The 15682-nt window shown below is 42.8% G+C and overlaps 1 protein-coding gene across 1 annotated transcript in view; it reads left to right on the forward strand.

Annotated features, from left to right (window-relative positions):
* The window catches only part of PPP1R3F (protein phosphatase 1 regulatory subunit 3F), a gene marked incomplete at its 5' end in the record, with an annotated part of 51990 nt that overhangs the window by 24097 nt on the left and 12211 nt on the right, over positions 1-15682 (forward strand). The window contains 2 exons of the mRNA XM_083718833.1: positions 4857-4912; positions 9100-9176. Of these exons, the coding sequence (XP_083574959.1) occupies positions 4857-4912; positions 9100-9176 (133 nt within the window). The remainder of the gene's footprint in view (positions 1-4856; positions 4913-9099; positions 9177-15682) is intronic.

The raw sequence follows: 15682 nt of genomic DNA on the forward strand, positions 1-15682 counted from the left end.
TACTGAGTTGAATAGGATCCAAACTGCAGCAGTCTGATTGGTCCTAGAACAATAGGATCCAAAATGCAGCAGTCTGATTGGTCCTAGAACAATAGGATTCAGAATGCAGCAGTCTGATTGGTCCTAGAACAATAGGATTCAGAATGCAGCAGTCTGATTGGTCCTAGAACAATAGGATTTAGAATGCAGCAGTCTGATTGGTCCTAAAACAATGCAGCAGTATGATTGGTTGGCAGGAACCACCCAATCATGCTCCAGATAGAAGTGAATCCACAACCGGATTGGCTTACAGTAGAATTCCGGAATTAGCCAATCATGTGCAGCCCATTGTGTAAATAATGTATATAAAGCAGATACTTTGAGAGGACTTTCATTCATTCCTCCTCACCACTATGAGCAGAATAAAGAGCATGAAATCACTTTGCAACTTTGAGTATATTTCACAGTTGATATGACAGTTAAAACAGTTTATAAAAATGCAGCGAAAGAAAGAGCAGAGAGTGAGGGGAGAACTTGTCTCCCCACTTTAAATATATTGCCATTGTGGACATTTTATGCCATGCTGTTTTGAGTGCTGCGTAGATCATATCCACAGGGCTGAGGGTAGGTTCCCTTTTCTATTGGCCTTTGAACTAAGCCTCATCCAGACAGGTGATTTGCATGCTTTTGGTCTGATGCTATTATGTTTTTATAGAGTTTGGAGTGTCCCAAGGATAGAAAGGAAGGGCCCAGTTCGATGTAGATGATGAGTGTGTATGTGTCTCCATGTACTGGTTTTACATTTAGAGCTGCTGCATGATTAATTAGGTCATCACGTGTTCCTAGTGTCCTCTTTGCTCAGGATTGGGATTGGCAATTACAACTCAACATGGTTATATGCTGCTGCCTTATGGAAATCTAAATATTGTGGGAAATGGTTTACCCATGGGACTTCTGGGAGAGACGAATGGTGATTCGGTTGTCTCTCTGTTAGCTGCAGTAGACAGAAGATAATTGCATGGTGATTGACACATAGTCTGGCTATTAAACCACTCTGGAGATGAGGGGTTAATGTCTTGGACAGGAGTTAGGACAAAATAGCAAGCTGAGTAGTAGTAGTAGTGGTGGTTGTGGTTGTTAATACCACACACATCTGGCTGGATTGCCCCAGCCACTCTGGGCGACTTCCAACACATAAAAACGTAATAAAACTATCAAGCATTAAAGACTTCCTGATGGAGTAATGCCATCATGCCCAAACGTCACATAATCCCCTTACAGGCTCTCTTTTTAAAACATCCTTGGGACAAAGAAACTGTAATGAGAGACACCCACCCACTGAGGAAAATCTACAATTTGAAAATCTGTGAGTACTACCTTCTGTTGTTGAGAAAATAGAAAGGAATCAAATTGTCAATGTGTCTAAAGCAATGTGGAAGGCTTGATTTATGCTGGATAAGGAAGATTTAAAGGAACAATAGGAATTCTTTACTCTTCTCTACTTCCAGTTGGCCACGTGACCCGGAAGTGTCTCTGGACAGCGCTGGCCCCCGGCCTCTAAAGTGAGAGGGGCACACAACCCTAGAGTCGGACACGACTGGCCCGTACGGGCAGGGGTACCTTTACCTTTACCTTACTTCCAGTTGGTGAAATTGAAAGTTAGGTGGCCATCATTAGCTGTGAAAAAGGAATCTTTTTGTTTTGAGATAATGCATCTGCAGCTGTGATTTTAAGGGGAAAACATTAAAGTGGATTGAGTGGCTAATAGAACATTTAAAAGCATCCTGTATGACAAAGGTACTTTTGGATCAACCAGTGACCATTGGTATTGTTAAATAGTTGATGGCTGAACAATTAAAAATGATCAGATCAATGTTTGATCAAGGTGAAGAAAATGAACCAGAGGAATATGAAGTAGAAAATGGAAATGGGGAATACCTCAGCACCGCCTCCCCCGGAATATCCAAAAAGAATTCACCAACACCACAAAGATAAAACTCTGCCACACCAAATTCAGGTACCTGGGGGTACAAATAACCAGAAACCTCAACAAACTAAATCTCCACAATTACAAGATCCTGTGGTGACAAATCAACAAAAACTTGAGGAAATGAAACAACACCAACTTAACTCTTAGAAAAAAATAGCCATGATCAAAATGATCTCCCTCCCAAAATTAACCTACTTATTCCAAACCCTCCCAATCTGGGTTCCCCCAACCCAACTCTGGAAGTGCAGAAGAAACTACACTAGTTTATTTTCTCACACAAAAAGCCAAGAATAAACCCCAAATACCTGCACCTTCCCTCCTCAGAAGGAGGATGGGGAATCCCCAGCATATTACATTGCCAACCAAGTATGCCACGTAATCCAATATATTCTAGAAGACAAGACGAAACAAAACAATGGGTCCACTTGGAGAGCGACATCGTCAAAAATACCCCCACAACAGCATACCCATTTCTCTAAAACAAACTAAAGAAAATCCAAAAAACATTCAACAGGTTCACACAGCAAACTCTCCCCAGCCCTACTAACTCCCCTGGCTCATCACCCACTATTCCAACATGCAGCACAAAACCTCCAGATAAAAACCTGGCAAACCAAAGGCCTACACTGTCTAAAAGACTTCTACAAAAACAACAAACCCATACCAACACAAGAAATACAAGACAAAGTAGGGGACACCCAAATACCCTGGCTAACACACCACCAACTACACGCCTTCTTAAACAATCCAGCAGTAAAAGCAGCAGCCACTAGGCCCTTGACCACCTTCAAAAACCTCCTGACAGCAGAGGGACACGGCAAAGGAATGGCATCTACAATATCCAAAATACTGCTCCAAAATCCCACAAACTTCCTTGACACAATCAAAGAACAATGGGAGCATGACATAGGCTATGAAATCAACCCCACCCAATGAACTGGAATGTGGTCTAAACCTCCCTTTAAATCCATCTCAGCCAAAAGAAGGGAACTCTGAAACTCACCTACAGATGGTACCTAACACCACAGAAACTGGTGCTAATATGCCCAGGAACCGCACCAAAATGTTGAAGAGGCTGCACCTCCACAGACCCATATCTCCACATGTGATGGAAATGCCCCCAAATCTAACCCTTCTAGGCATCAAACCTACAAGAGATATGCAAAATAACTAAACAGAATTCACCCCAGAACTGGCCCTACTGAACATTTTCCAAGATCATAATGACCACTCACATTATACAGAGCTTATAACCCACCTACTCTCAGCAGCCTGAAGCCTCAGTAGCCAAACACTGGAGAGTCCTGTCTGGAGTAAACATGGACCACTGGTACCAAATGGGAAACAGCCTTACTGGAAAAGCTAAGCAACAGACTGAAACTGACAGGGGGACAAATAGAAGAGGACTCTTTCACCCCAGTATGGCTTCCCTTTATCTCATACACAGCCCAACAAGACGACAACAAGAATCCAATCAATTTCGCTAATTTGACCCAACAAACCCTCCCCCCTCACTTCACAAATGCGAACAAATCTCAACAAACCATCCACGCCATGGACTCCTCCAATCCCTCTCATCCCTGATGCTATGATAGTATGATGGTTATGATACTCCCTCTGGAAGAAGATTGTGGGGGAAATAAAATGGAAGATCCTAGAGGAGGAGATTGGGATACTATCCTAGACATTAAAGGAAATGGAATACAGCAGGAGATGGAACTGAATATACAGAACTGGACACGAACTAGTGAATATATAATGGGGGTAGACAAATACTGGCCCACTGTGTGATCACAGAGGAGAGACTCTAAAATAGACATGGACAAAAGAATGTAGTATTACTTAATATGAAGTAATGGTGCTAGGAATTAATGGAGGTAAAGTTAAAAGAAAAAATATGGTTAAAATTTATAAATAGGAAACCTACCTTGGACTTTTCATAGGAAAAATAAATCAATCTTTCTGAGAATCCTTAGCCTAAAAGATAATTGTTAAATAGAAAATGGAGAAGATGGATGTTTATATGGACCAAAGGTTTTTAAGTAATCAGTTTTATTTTTTTAATAACCGGCAGATGGAAAATCAGAAGTTCTTCTTTTGTGTCTTTCCCCCTCTTCTTTTAAATTTTATTCTTCTTTCTCTCTCCTTCTCCTTTCTTTATTTTTATTCTCCTTTCCTTCCTTTCTTCTCTTTATACTTATTTGATTTGTATCTTCTGTAGTAATTTTACTGTATTATGGGAAAATCTTAATAAAATACCTTAAACAGGAAAAAAGGAAATGGTTTATCCATTTGTCTGTTTGTTCTCTATGCATTCAGACACCTCTTGAGAGATCATTGCTAGGCTTGGCATGAGGGTTCCAGAGATTGGGGTGGGGGGGACAGTCTTTGTCAGTGTTGGGACACTGGGTACCAAGATGGCAGACAGAAATGTCATTTTGGAATGACTTCACCCATTTGGGGGATATAAGTTCATCTGTCTCTCACAATATCATGCCAAAGTCAGCATAAAGGTTCCTGATGTGAGGTCAGTGAGTTTTATTGTTATTTGGATGGTGTACCATTTTGATTAAGATGGCAGACTAACACATGACTTTACCTGAATTTTGGCGTGACTCATAAATTACACAATCCATTTAAAAATCACAATATATTTTGGGTTTCTAAAAATTCCCAGGTAGTTCCAGAAGTTACCCACCAGTATATTAATAAAGTATGTTCACAAGAAAACTTTTAAAGCTACACTGAACTCAGGTTGCAGCACCAACGTTGCTCTAGTAAAATCAGTTATTTGTGTCATGTTGGTTCCCACTGGTTCTTGGGGCCAACTTAGCAATGGATGTAACTTAGAACTGCACTCACTTGTCTGTCTTCTTTCTCGTTACAGGTCAAGTGAAAATGAGCTGCGAATAGAGGACATAGCTCAGACAGTCTGCACTGAAGGTAAGTCTTCCCTGGATGTTTCTGGTCTGGCAATCTAAAGCAGGTCAGAAAATGGTGCTGGGAATGGGGTGTGCAACTCCATAGGATAAAAGGTAAAGGTAAAAAGGAAAGGACCTCTGGACGGTTAAGTCCAGTCAAAGGTGACTATGGGGTGCGCCGCTCATCTCGCTTCAGGCCGAGGGAGCCGGCATTTGTCGACAGGCAACTTTCCAGGTCATGTGGCCAGTATGACTAAACTGCTCCTGGTGCAACGGGACACTGTGACAGAAACCAGAGTGCACAGAAACGCTGTTTACCTTCCTGCTGCAGCTGTACCTCTTTACTTCCCCTGGTGTGCTTTCGAACTGCTAGGTTGGCAGGAGCTGGGACAGAGCAACAGGAGCTGTCTTGCGGATTCAAACTGCTGATCAGCAAGCCCAAGAGGCTCAGTGGTTTAGACCATAGGATATATAAAATTGCCTTGTTCTGAGTCACAGTATTGGTTCATCTAACCCAGTGCTGTCTACTCTGATTGGAAGCAGGTCCTTTCCCTTTCTTCTATCTATTATCTTTTTAACTAGAGATGCCAGACCTGGGATCTTCTGCAGTGAAGGCATGTGTTCTTACTCTGAGCTAAGGCCCCTGCCCATAAGAGAAGGAGATGGATGTGATCAGGTGAAGCACCATTATCTTGCTGCTTCTCCAGTTAATATTGTATTCTCTTGAAGCCACAAGTGGCATGCAGGCCATGAACAGAAGAAGCCTAGGTCAGACCCAGGTATCCCTCTCATTCATCATCCTGTCTGTAGACATTGGCCAGCCAGATACCACAGGGACATTCCCAAGCAGGGCTTGATGGCCATCATTACCTGTAGCCACCAGTGAGCCTTTCCTGCTTGTAATTATTTTTAATGCTGCGGATAATCAGTATAATTCAACTAGGTTTAACTCTGAGTAGACCTAACTTACTCATGCTCATTAATTTCAGTGGTCCTACTCTGAGTTTAATACCACCCAATATTGCTCTGGTTTCTCTTCAGTTTGTATAAATATTCTGAAATGGTCAGTCCTGCAGGTTAATTACATAATTTCCTGTCATATGGAAATATTTCCTTTCCTTGCAAACACGTTCAGTTCTCCTCAGTTACTTCAGTGTTAGTGTGTGGTTCCCCACCCTCCTTTACTCACTCCAACCTAACTTCTCTGTGGTGAATCCATTTTCTGGATATTTAAAGCACTTTGCACTGTCAGAGTTGCTGATATTGGATAGCTAAATAAAATAAAATAAAATAGAACACTTCACATATGCTGTCTTGGAACAAAAATCCCACAAGGTGTGCCAGTATTATGGTTCCATAGAGCTGAACTGTATTTTATACTTGACATGGGGCTGCTGCCAAAAATGGCAACCCTGTGTCAATGTTCTCCATGAAGCATAGGATCATTGTGTAGTGTCTTGACATCATCATTTCAATTCATTGGCTGCCCCAGTAGGGGTGAGAAAACACATGATGTTATCACAAGAATTCATAATATCGTAGAATTGTGGAGTTTGAAGGGACTTTGAGGGTCATCATGTCCAATCCTCTGCTATGCAGGAATCTCAGCTAAAACATCTGTAACAGATGGCCATCCAATCTCTGCTTAAAAACCTCCAAGGAAGGAGAGTCCACAATCTCCTGAGTGAATCTGTTCCACTGCTGAACAGCTCTTACTTCATGTAGAGAAATTCATGCAGAGGTACTGCTGGAGATGTCTAGAGTCTCCTGTTCTGAGACTAAGATAGTTAACAGTTTGAGCCTACTTAAAAAGCTCAGAGCTGAATTTGGGATTTTTGTGGTAGCCACTAGGTAAAGGTAAAGGTACCCCTGCCCATACGGGCCAGTCTTGACAGACTCTGGGGTTGTGCGCCCATCTCACTCAAGGGGCCAGGGGCCAGCGCTGTCCGGAGACACTTCCGGGTCACGTGGCCAGCGTGACATCGCTGCTCTGGCAAGCCAGAGCTGCACACGGAAACGCCGTTTACTTTCCCGCTGGTAAGCGGTCCCTATTTATCTGCTTGCACCCGGAGGTGCTTTCGAACTGCTAGGTTGGCAGGCGCTGGGACCGAGCAGCGGGAGCGCACCCCGCCGCAGGGATTCGAACCGCCGACCTTTCGATCGGCAAGTCCTAGGCGCTGAGGCTTTAACCCACAGCGCCACCTGCGTCCACTACTCTATGCTAATTCCCAAGGAATCAAATGCCACTACTCTATGCTAATTCCCAAGGAATCAAATGCTTAATATACATGAGAGATATTTATTGTATATCCAAACAGACATATATGACATTAACAGCTTTTTCTCTGAACTCCAAGTGATCCTTTAAATTTCTGGCTTGTGTATGCTGTCTCATTAAAGAGAAATTTTTAATCCTTCATTCACTGTTGGCTGTGGCCCTCAAACATCTTATTACTAGACTAGCCCTGTGGACGCTGATGGGACTCCTCCAAAGTGAGTGCCTGGAGGCTAGTAGCTATGATATAGTATCTGACTGGAGAACCTCTGGGAAATACTTAAGGTTTCCTATTTCTAGGCTCACATGTAGAGGGATTTTGTGTTATGCCATGCCCTTCATGGCAGCCACACCCCTGTGGCAAGCATTTTGTGAGCAGTGCCCATTGCATTTTCTCAACATTCAGAATGTGCCCATTGGTCCAAAAAGGACAGCAGTCCCTGATTTAAATATTTTACTTAAATGTTTTATTTCATTTTTTAATATGAATTTGTGTTCAAAGACCTTCTGGTATGGTACAGATTTTAAAAATCTACACCATGAAATAAATAGAAATGAGATTCTAGTGCAGTCTGTTAATCAAGTTATTGCCCAGCCCATTAATTGCATCTGTGCAAGGCCCATTGAACCAATTAATCTATTTAAAGAATTTATAAGCCACTCATTATTTAAAAATATCATGGCAGTGTACAATAAATCATTAAATACAAAGTTCAGACAATAAGGATACATTCAAACCAGCATGAGTAATTTCCAAAATGCTGCCCTAAAAAAGCCAGGGTGAATAAAAATGACTTAAGGAGGTACTTAAAAGAACCAGTGGCTGGCACTGCCCTCGTTTCCAGGGGGAGCTTAGTCCAAAGTTACCACAGCAAAAGATATGCCTCAGATCTAAACAAATTTTGGGGTGTGTTGCACCCATAAGAGGGCCTCACTTGATGACCTATGGGGTATGAGCAGGATGACATAGAATGATGTGAGGTTGTACAGCAGCAGCACGTGGCGGTTTATACCAAAGGCTCTGCTCTTGGGAAAGGCAAATTCTGTGAGAAGAAACACCAAATATTGGGACCTGCAAAGGGCAGACCCTGCATTCTCTCAGGAGCTTGTAGACTGAATAATTGAAAATAGATCATAACATTGTAAGCTGTATAATCATTGCCAGGGTGATGGCTCATCCCCTGCCCTCCAAGCTGCTGTTGCTCTTGCTTGTTTTCAGTTTTCATTTTAATAGAGATGTTCTGCCCTAGAGCAGTTCTAAGAAAAAGAGCAGTTCAAAAATTAAAAATCCATCCTTCCTTCTTTCATTATGACTGATGGAAACAAAATCAGAGTAAGAGGTGTGGCAGTATATGGTACCTTGTGAAACATCACTACATACACATAAAAAGCCACCACCTGGCTGCACAATGCGCTTTAGCTGGGTAACATGCAGTTTTATATTGGATTTACTTCCCTTATCTGATTAGCCTGATAGTCTAAATTTAATGAGGAAAAACTGGGGGCTGCCAGTTGGATGAGGAAGATATTACATGCATAATATACACACAAGTAGCTTCAAATCCATATTAAACTCCTGTGTGGATGAGCCCTAACATAGCTACGCCTCTGTAAATTGTTATACTTTTAAGTATGTCTTTGCAACCAAAAGGGCCAGAAACCTATGGGTTTTAAAAATATATAAATATAAAAGATGAAATTGTCAAGAAACTGAACTCTGTGCCCAGGAGCAAATTCTATACTCTCAGAAGTGTAGAAGTACCCAGATTGTGGCCAGCAGTTCTGAGGCTGGGAGTTGCACATATTACTGAAAAATGTTGCCTTGCCTTTCCTTTCCTTTCCTTTCCTTTCCTTTCCTTTCCTCTCCTCTCCTCTCCTCTCCTCTCCTCTCCTCTCCTCTCCTCTCCTCTCCTCTCCTCTCCTCTCCTCTGCAGAAAAGAAAACTGATAGAGGCTTGGCCAGTGAATCCCTAAACCTTCCTGTTCTGCAGCCCCCACTCTCAATGCCACAGGTAAGGAGTCACAAATCACTCTGGAGAGCCAATGCTCAAGTGCAGGGGTGGGGAACCTGTGACCCTCCAGATGTTGTTGCTGGACTTCAGTTCCCATTGGTCCCAGCCAGCATGGCTAAAGGACAGGGCTTGTGGAATTTGTGGTCAGGCTACATGTGGATGGCTGCAGGTTCCCCCTCCCTGTTCTAGCATTGGGCTGAGCCTTTGAGGAGCTTCCTTTCTGCTCCCTCCTCTTGATTAAAGCTTGTGTCCAGTTATTCAGATTCATTTACAGTTTGCTCTGTCCAAACTTATCTGCCAAGATAAGAAACAAGCTCCATGACTTATTCATCACTGCAACAGTGTTGTGAGTTGAAACCAGTAAATGCAGTAATACAGTGGTACCTTGGTTTTTCCGAATGTAATCTGTTCTGGAAGACCGTTTGAGTTTTCGAAACGTTCGAAAACCAAAAACTCAAAATGGTAGCCTCAAAACGGAAATCTCAATACGGAAAACTCAGTACGAAGGCCACATTTCCGGTTCAACTTCCGAGGCGTGTTCAAAAACCGAAGCATTTACTTCCAGGTTTACGGCGTTCGAGTTCCAAAATGTTTGTTAACGGAGATGTTAAAAAACTGAGGTACCACTGTACTTAAATACTAAATTCAATACAGTGGTACCTTGGGTTACATACGCTTCAGGTTACATATGCTTCAGGTTACAGACTCTGCTAACCCAGAAATAGTACCTCGGATTAAGAACTTTGCTTCAGGATGAGAACAGAAATTGTGCTCTGGCGGCGCGGTGGCAGTGGGAGGCCCCATTAGCTAAAGTGGTGCTTTAGGTTAAGAACAGTTTCAGGTTAAGAATGGACTCCAGAACGAATTAAGTACTTAACCCGAGGTACCACTGTATATTCTTCTTTATAACCAATGCGGTGATGTGCAGTTGAGGCTGAAGGCAAATGAAAGTCCAATTTGGAAGAGTCCTCTGTGTGGTCCTGTCCTGGTGGAAACGGGCTGGTTTGTAGCAGGTTTGTAGCAGAAGTGCGGTTTGGCTAGCTCTTAAAATGTTCCTAAGGACCTGCTTCTCCAGATACAGTGCTTAGTTCTTAAAGAGCACTATCACCTGCCTTGTGACAGTTACTGTTCCACTCATGCCATGTTGATGTTATCTTTGCATTTTGACAGTGCTAACATATCTAGCTAAAAAAATTTGATTTCCTCATTGGAATCCACACCTTCCTTTTCCATAATGTAATATTTTATTTATATACCTATTTTTACCTCACATTTTATCTTATCTTATATTTTGTTTGTTTGAAAGTTTCATATCCTACCTTTCAATCAAATGACCTACAAAACAGCTTATAACACATTAAAATTATACAACAATTACCTAGCAGCCTTTTTTATCTGTGGCTGCTGATGGAGCCCATAGTGGCCTTCGCCTTGTTTCTGGAGTTCCAGGCCAACTTTTCCTACAAATTGGCACAGATTAATCACATGTATAACAGAAGGACGGAAGAGGGAAGACATGGGAGAAGGCTCTCTGGCTTATTCCATATCATGCAAGTCTTGCTAAACCAGGGGTGGTGAGCTCTTGAGCCAGATGTGGCCCATAAAGTGATCTGCTGGCCCTCTGCCAAAACCATTGTGGGGGAAGTCCTCGTCTCCTTCTGGTGCAGTGCCATTACAACAGGAAAAAGCAAGGAGAACTAAGATTGGAGCTTTCCTCTGTTTTTCTACCTCATGTTGCTTGTCATCCGCACAGCAGTGCTGGGGTAGGAGGAGAAGAAAATCAAGGTGAAGGAGAGCCCTTTCCCCTTGGAATCACACTGGCAACGCTGCAGTGGGAAAAAACTGGCCCGGCTGTGTGTCTGCCCACCAACCACCTTGGCATGCAGCCTTGGGGGGGGGGGCAATCTTCAGCCCTTGGGCTGAAAAGGGTTAGTTGCCCCTAACTAGCCCATTCTAGTGCTAACTAGCCCATTCTGAATAAGTTGGAGTTTGTACAGTAAGTTGTTAATGTTTCTGAAAACAATATAAATAAATTACAGCTCCCCAAAAGGTCCCAGTGGCTGCTGCCAAGGCAAAAAGTGTAGGCACAACAGCAAACCAAAATAAAGTCCCTAAACCGGTTGTGGGAATACTGTTGTATATTTCTATGCTATAAGAAATGGGATGTGGGCATCTAGGACTTTAAAAAAAATTACATTTGTATTAATTACATAAAAAGGACATATGATATTTTTATATCCAGAATAATCAATTTTTCAGTATTTTGACATATATATAAAATATATTTAGTACCCTATTTGAAATATTAAACTTGTTGCTGGACATTTTCTTCAGGTTTAGCTCTATTCTGTTCAATAAAACAGGTCTAAGGTTACAGTTCTGCACATACTTACCTAAGGATAAATACCACTGAATTCATCAGGACTTATGTCTGAGTAAACATGCATAAGACTGCATTGTAAGTTTTATTTTAAAAAAGATTGGTAGTGTGTGCTTAGCTCTGGACACTTGAAGGACTGCCTCATGACCTGTCAGATTGTCATCAGGGCCTCTGAGGGGAGAGGACCTTTTCAGTGGCTGCCAACAGGCTTAGATTCTCTTGCCTGAGAGATCCACCTGCATTCCTCCCTCTTGACCTTGCAGATGGTAAGGACTCCTGTATTTCAGAAGCCCTTTAATAATATGGCAGGTTAAACTACCTGTTGTCTGTTGCCACTGGTATTTGTTGTGTGCTTGCTGCTTCTGTTTTAGGTGGTTACACTGCTCTCTTGTGTTTTAGTATTATAGAGAACTTAAAAAAAAATCTAGGTGTTTTGATTTTATTAGGTGCCTTGGTATTTTGCAGAGAAGGGTGAGAGAAAAATGCTTTTAAATTATTGGTTTTCAGCCAGTGAGCCATGGCACCCTGGGGTGACTTGAGGAACATTCAGGGGATCTCCAGGAGGGCATCCTTTCATTAACTTGCAACCCATACCTTCTTCCTGCATTGTCTCCCTCTCTTTCTTTCTGAGGAACATTCAGGGGAGCTGGCAGCTTTAACTTCCAGCCCATTATCTTCCCAAAATAAAACAGTAGCAAAAAATTGGGGAAAAACTTTTGCATGACTGTCTATCTTCTTAGTATCAAACTTTATTTTGGTCGCAAACCAGCATAAAATAAAGCATACAGATTTTTTATCTTCTTAAAATCTCTTCCCCCATCCAAAACCAAAAACCAAAAGTCCTTCCAGCTTCAGTAACCAACAGTTCCTTAGCTTTACAGGGAAGGCTTGAGAAATGCAAGAAAATAGCTAAGTAGCTTGATGGTGTGTGTGCTCTATAAGGAGGGTTTTAAAAATAACCCTGAAAGTGTGGAGTGTTTTCTGTGTTTCTCTCTCCTTCTACCCCCAACATCCCTCCCCCCTTCTTCTCTACTTCTCCCTTCAGGCAACCCCCCTCTGCCTTAACAGTCACCCAGCTTTATGGGGACAGGGAGAATTTTTATTTTTATGACTTCAAAAACTGGACAAATTGGGGGCCAAAGAGGACAGGGGACTCTGTGTCCCCAAAATGGGACTCTCCTGTAATTATAAGGGACAGGTGGCAATCCTACTTTAATGTGACCTCTGTGTTCCCCTTTATTTAATAGAATTATTTTTTTAAAGAGAAAGGGTTCTCTCATTATCGAGATCACTATTTTTAATAGGTTTAATCATTTTTATTAAATACAGAAGGCACATACCTGTATGAACACACACTCCCCTGAAACATAAATGAAGAAGATCACAGGAATACTTAAAACAATAACTGACAGCAGAGGTGGATAACCCCAGTATGGGGGCCTGATGAGCCACTCACAAGCACATGTCTTGTCCCCAAGATTCTACCATTTTTGGTAGTGGTGGCAAAAAGAAATAAATCACAGCATTGGGGAGGCCCAGGATTATTAAACTGCCCAGTCCAGCCCCTGATGGGAATACAAATTGTCTTCTCTTGAGTAATCAGATCAGTGCTTTGAACAGAGAGGGGCCTCTGTATATTGTCTGATATGCCTGGAGTGTGGGGTGGCCACACCCATGGCTGGCATGCAGTCCATGAGGAGGAGGAGAAGAAAAGGTTAGCCACCCCTGATTTAACAACAACAATCTTTATTACGGTCCAGAGACCCAACAAAACATTACAAATCAATACACAGCTCATACAGCCTACCTCCAGGTTAATCAAACATTTTGTTTAGAATATAGGGCTCATTTGTTCTTTCAACCACCGATAAAAACTTTGCCACTGCCAACGTTCTAGCTTTTGTCCAGTCTTCCAGTAGGAACCTGACATAGTGAGCCTCTGATTTTCCCAGGAAAGTCACCAGCAAGGGTAGTATCAGTTCAGCCCTGGCCTGCTCATACTTCGCACAATGCAACAAAATATGATTTATGGAATCGATGTCTTGAGCACACGAGTAAAGTCTGTTCTGATAGGGAACTCCTCTCAACCTACCATCCAGCACTGCAGAGGGGAAGAAATTTAGTCTGGCTTTGGTGAAAAGCCTTCGATACTTAGCTACTGTCAGGTTTTTGATGTAAGATGTTACCGTATTTTTCGCCCCATAGGACGCACTTTTTCCCCTCCAAAAATGAAGGGGAAATGTTTGTGCGTCCTATGGGGCGAATGCAGGCTTTCGCTGAGGCCTGGAGAGCGAGAGGCATCGGTGCGCACCGACCCCTCTCGCTCTCCAGGCTTCAGGAAGCTATCCGCAAGCCTTGCAAGCCCGGCGGGAGTTCCCACGGGCTCACAAGGCTTGCGGGCAGTAGCCTGCAGCCCCGGCGAGTGTCCGCAAGCCTCGCGCACCCGGCGGGAGGTTCCGCCGGGCGCGCGAGGCTTGGGGTGGCAGCCTGCCGCCCAAAGCATGCGGAGCCCTCCAGAGGGTGCCCCGTGCTTCGGACAGGTGTGCGCAAGGCTTGGGGCGGCAGCCGTGGCTGGGGGGGGAAAATAATTTTTTTTTATTCATTTTCCCCCCAAAAAACGAGGTGCGTCCTATAGGACGAAAAATACGGTAACTGAAAGACATACCCATATTGAACTCCTGCTGCCAGCGGACTACAGACTGCGTGTGATCGAGATCGCAAGTCACTGTGTGCATTGTCCCATAATCTTTGCTTTAAAACCTTTTGGGCGCCTTCATAACCCAGGTAATACAGTTGGGGGGGGGGGAGAGACCAATAGAGGTGGCTTTTTTAGTGATGGTTTTCTGCCATTTGCTGACAAATTCCTCATTGGTCAAATGTTGGTACAGACCCTTCCCTAGATTAAACACTGAAATCCTGAGCCAATGTTTTAGGGCAGCCCACCACGCTCTAGCTGAAATTGGGCATTCACCAGCTTCCAACAGAAGTACGGAGTTGGGGACCTGCAGCAGACATCGTATAAATTTTGCCTGAAAGCCATCTAGCTTTGGCAGGTCCCCATTATGCTAGACATTTGCTGCATACAGGAGTTGGGAAACGGGCTTTGCGTTGAAAACCCTTAAGGCTGCTGGAACATATTTGCCACCCCTTTGTGAAGAAGAATCTATGTATGGCTAGCTTTGTAATCTCCGCCTTTTGAAGGGAGGTTTGCCAATGGTGCTTCCAAGATCCTGTATGATGGAATGTGAGCCCTAGGTAACTGAAGTATTTTACCTGTTCAAGGTTATGGCCATCCAGCACCCATCTTTTCTTAACTGCAGTATACTTAATAACTAGACTCCATTATTTGGTTCACAATGATTAGATGCAGTAGGAAACTGATTTAAAGAAGCCATGACGTCATCACCAAAGCTGTGCATGGACACACACTGGCCGCCTGTGGGCAACATGCTAAGCCATGGTTTAACATTCTGGGAATAAACCTTGGTGCACCTTGTGCTCCCACATGCCTTCCTCCCTCTCTTCCACCACTGCAGCCACAAGGGGGTGTTTGGAAGCTTTTGCTTAAACTTCATAGCCATTTTCTCTCTTTTTCAAAATTTTATTTATGCATTTTCAAAATTTCAATACATACAACTTACAGTTATCTTTAATTATCCCATATCCCCTGACTTCCCCACCCATCCCTCCATGGCTTCCTATTTGTTTCTTGTTGAGCTGCATATTCTTTAATACCACCCAATTTAATTCTATACAATATTCTAATTGTTTTTAACTGCTGCTTATAGGTCTAGCCCTACATGGAAGTTTATTTGACTATTATATTTCTTTAAATATTCTCCAAAGTGTTTCCACTCCTCACTTATATGTGACTCATCTTGATTTCTTATCTTCCCTGTCATAATTGCTCACTCCACACATTCGATTAACTTATTTTGCCAGTCCTCTTTTGTAGGGATTCCTTTGTCCTTCCACTTTTGTGCATAGATTATTCTAGCTGCTGTAGCTGCGTAGAGAAAAAAACAAAGTTCCCTCTTAGGAATTTCACCATCTGTTATACCCAGTAGGAAAATCTCTATTCTGGGGGGAAATGTCAGCCTTAACATCTTTTTAAATTCTACATAAA

The sequence above is a fragment of the Podarcis gaigeae genome (assembly GCF_964106915.1).
Source record: "Podarcis gaigeae genome assembly, chromosome: 17".
Classification (NCBI taxonomy): Eukaryota; Metazoa; Chordata; class Lepidosauria; order Squamata; family Lacertidae; genus Podarcis; species Podarcis gaigeae.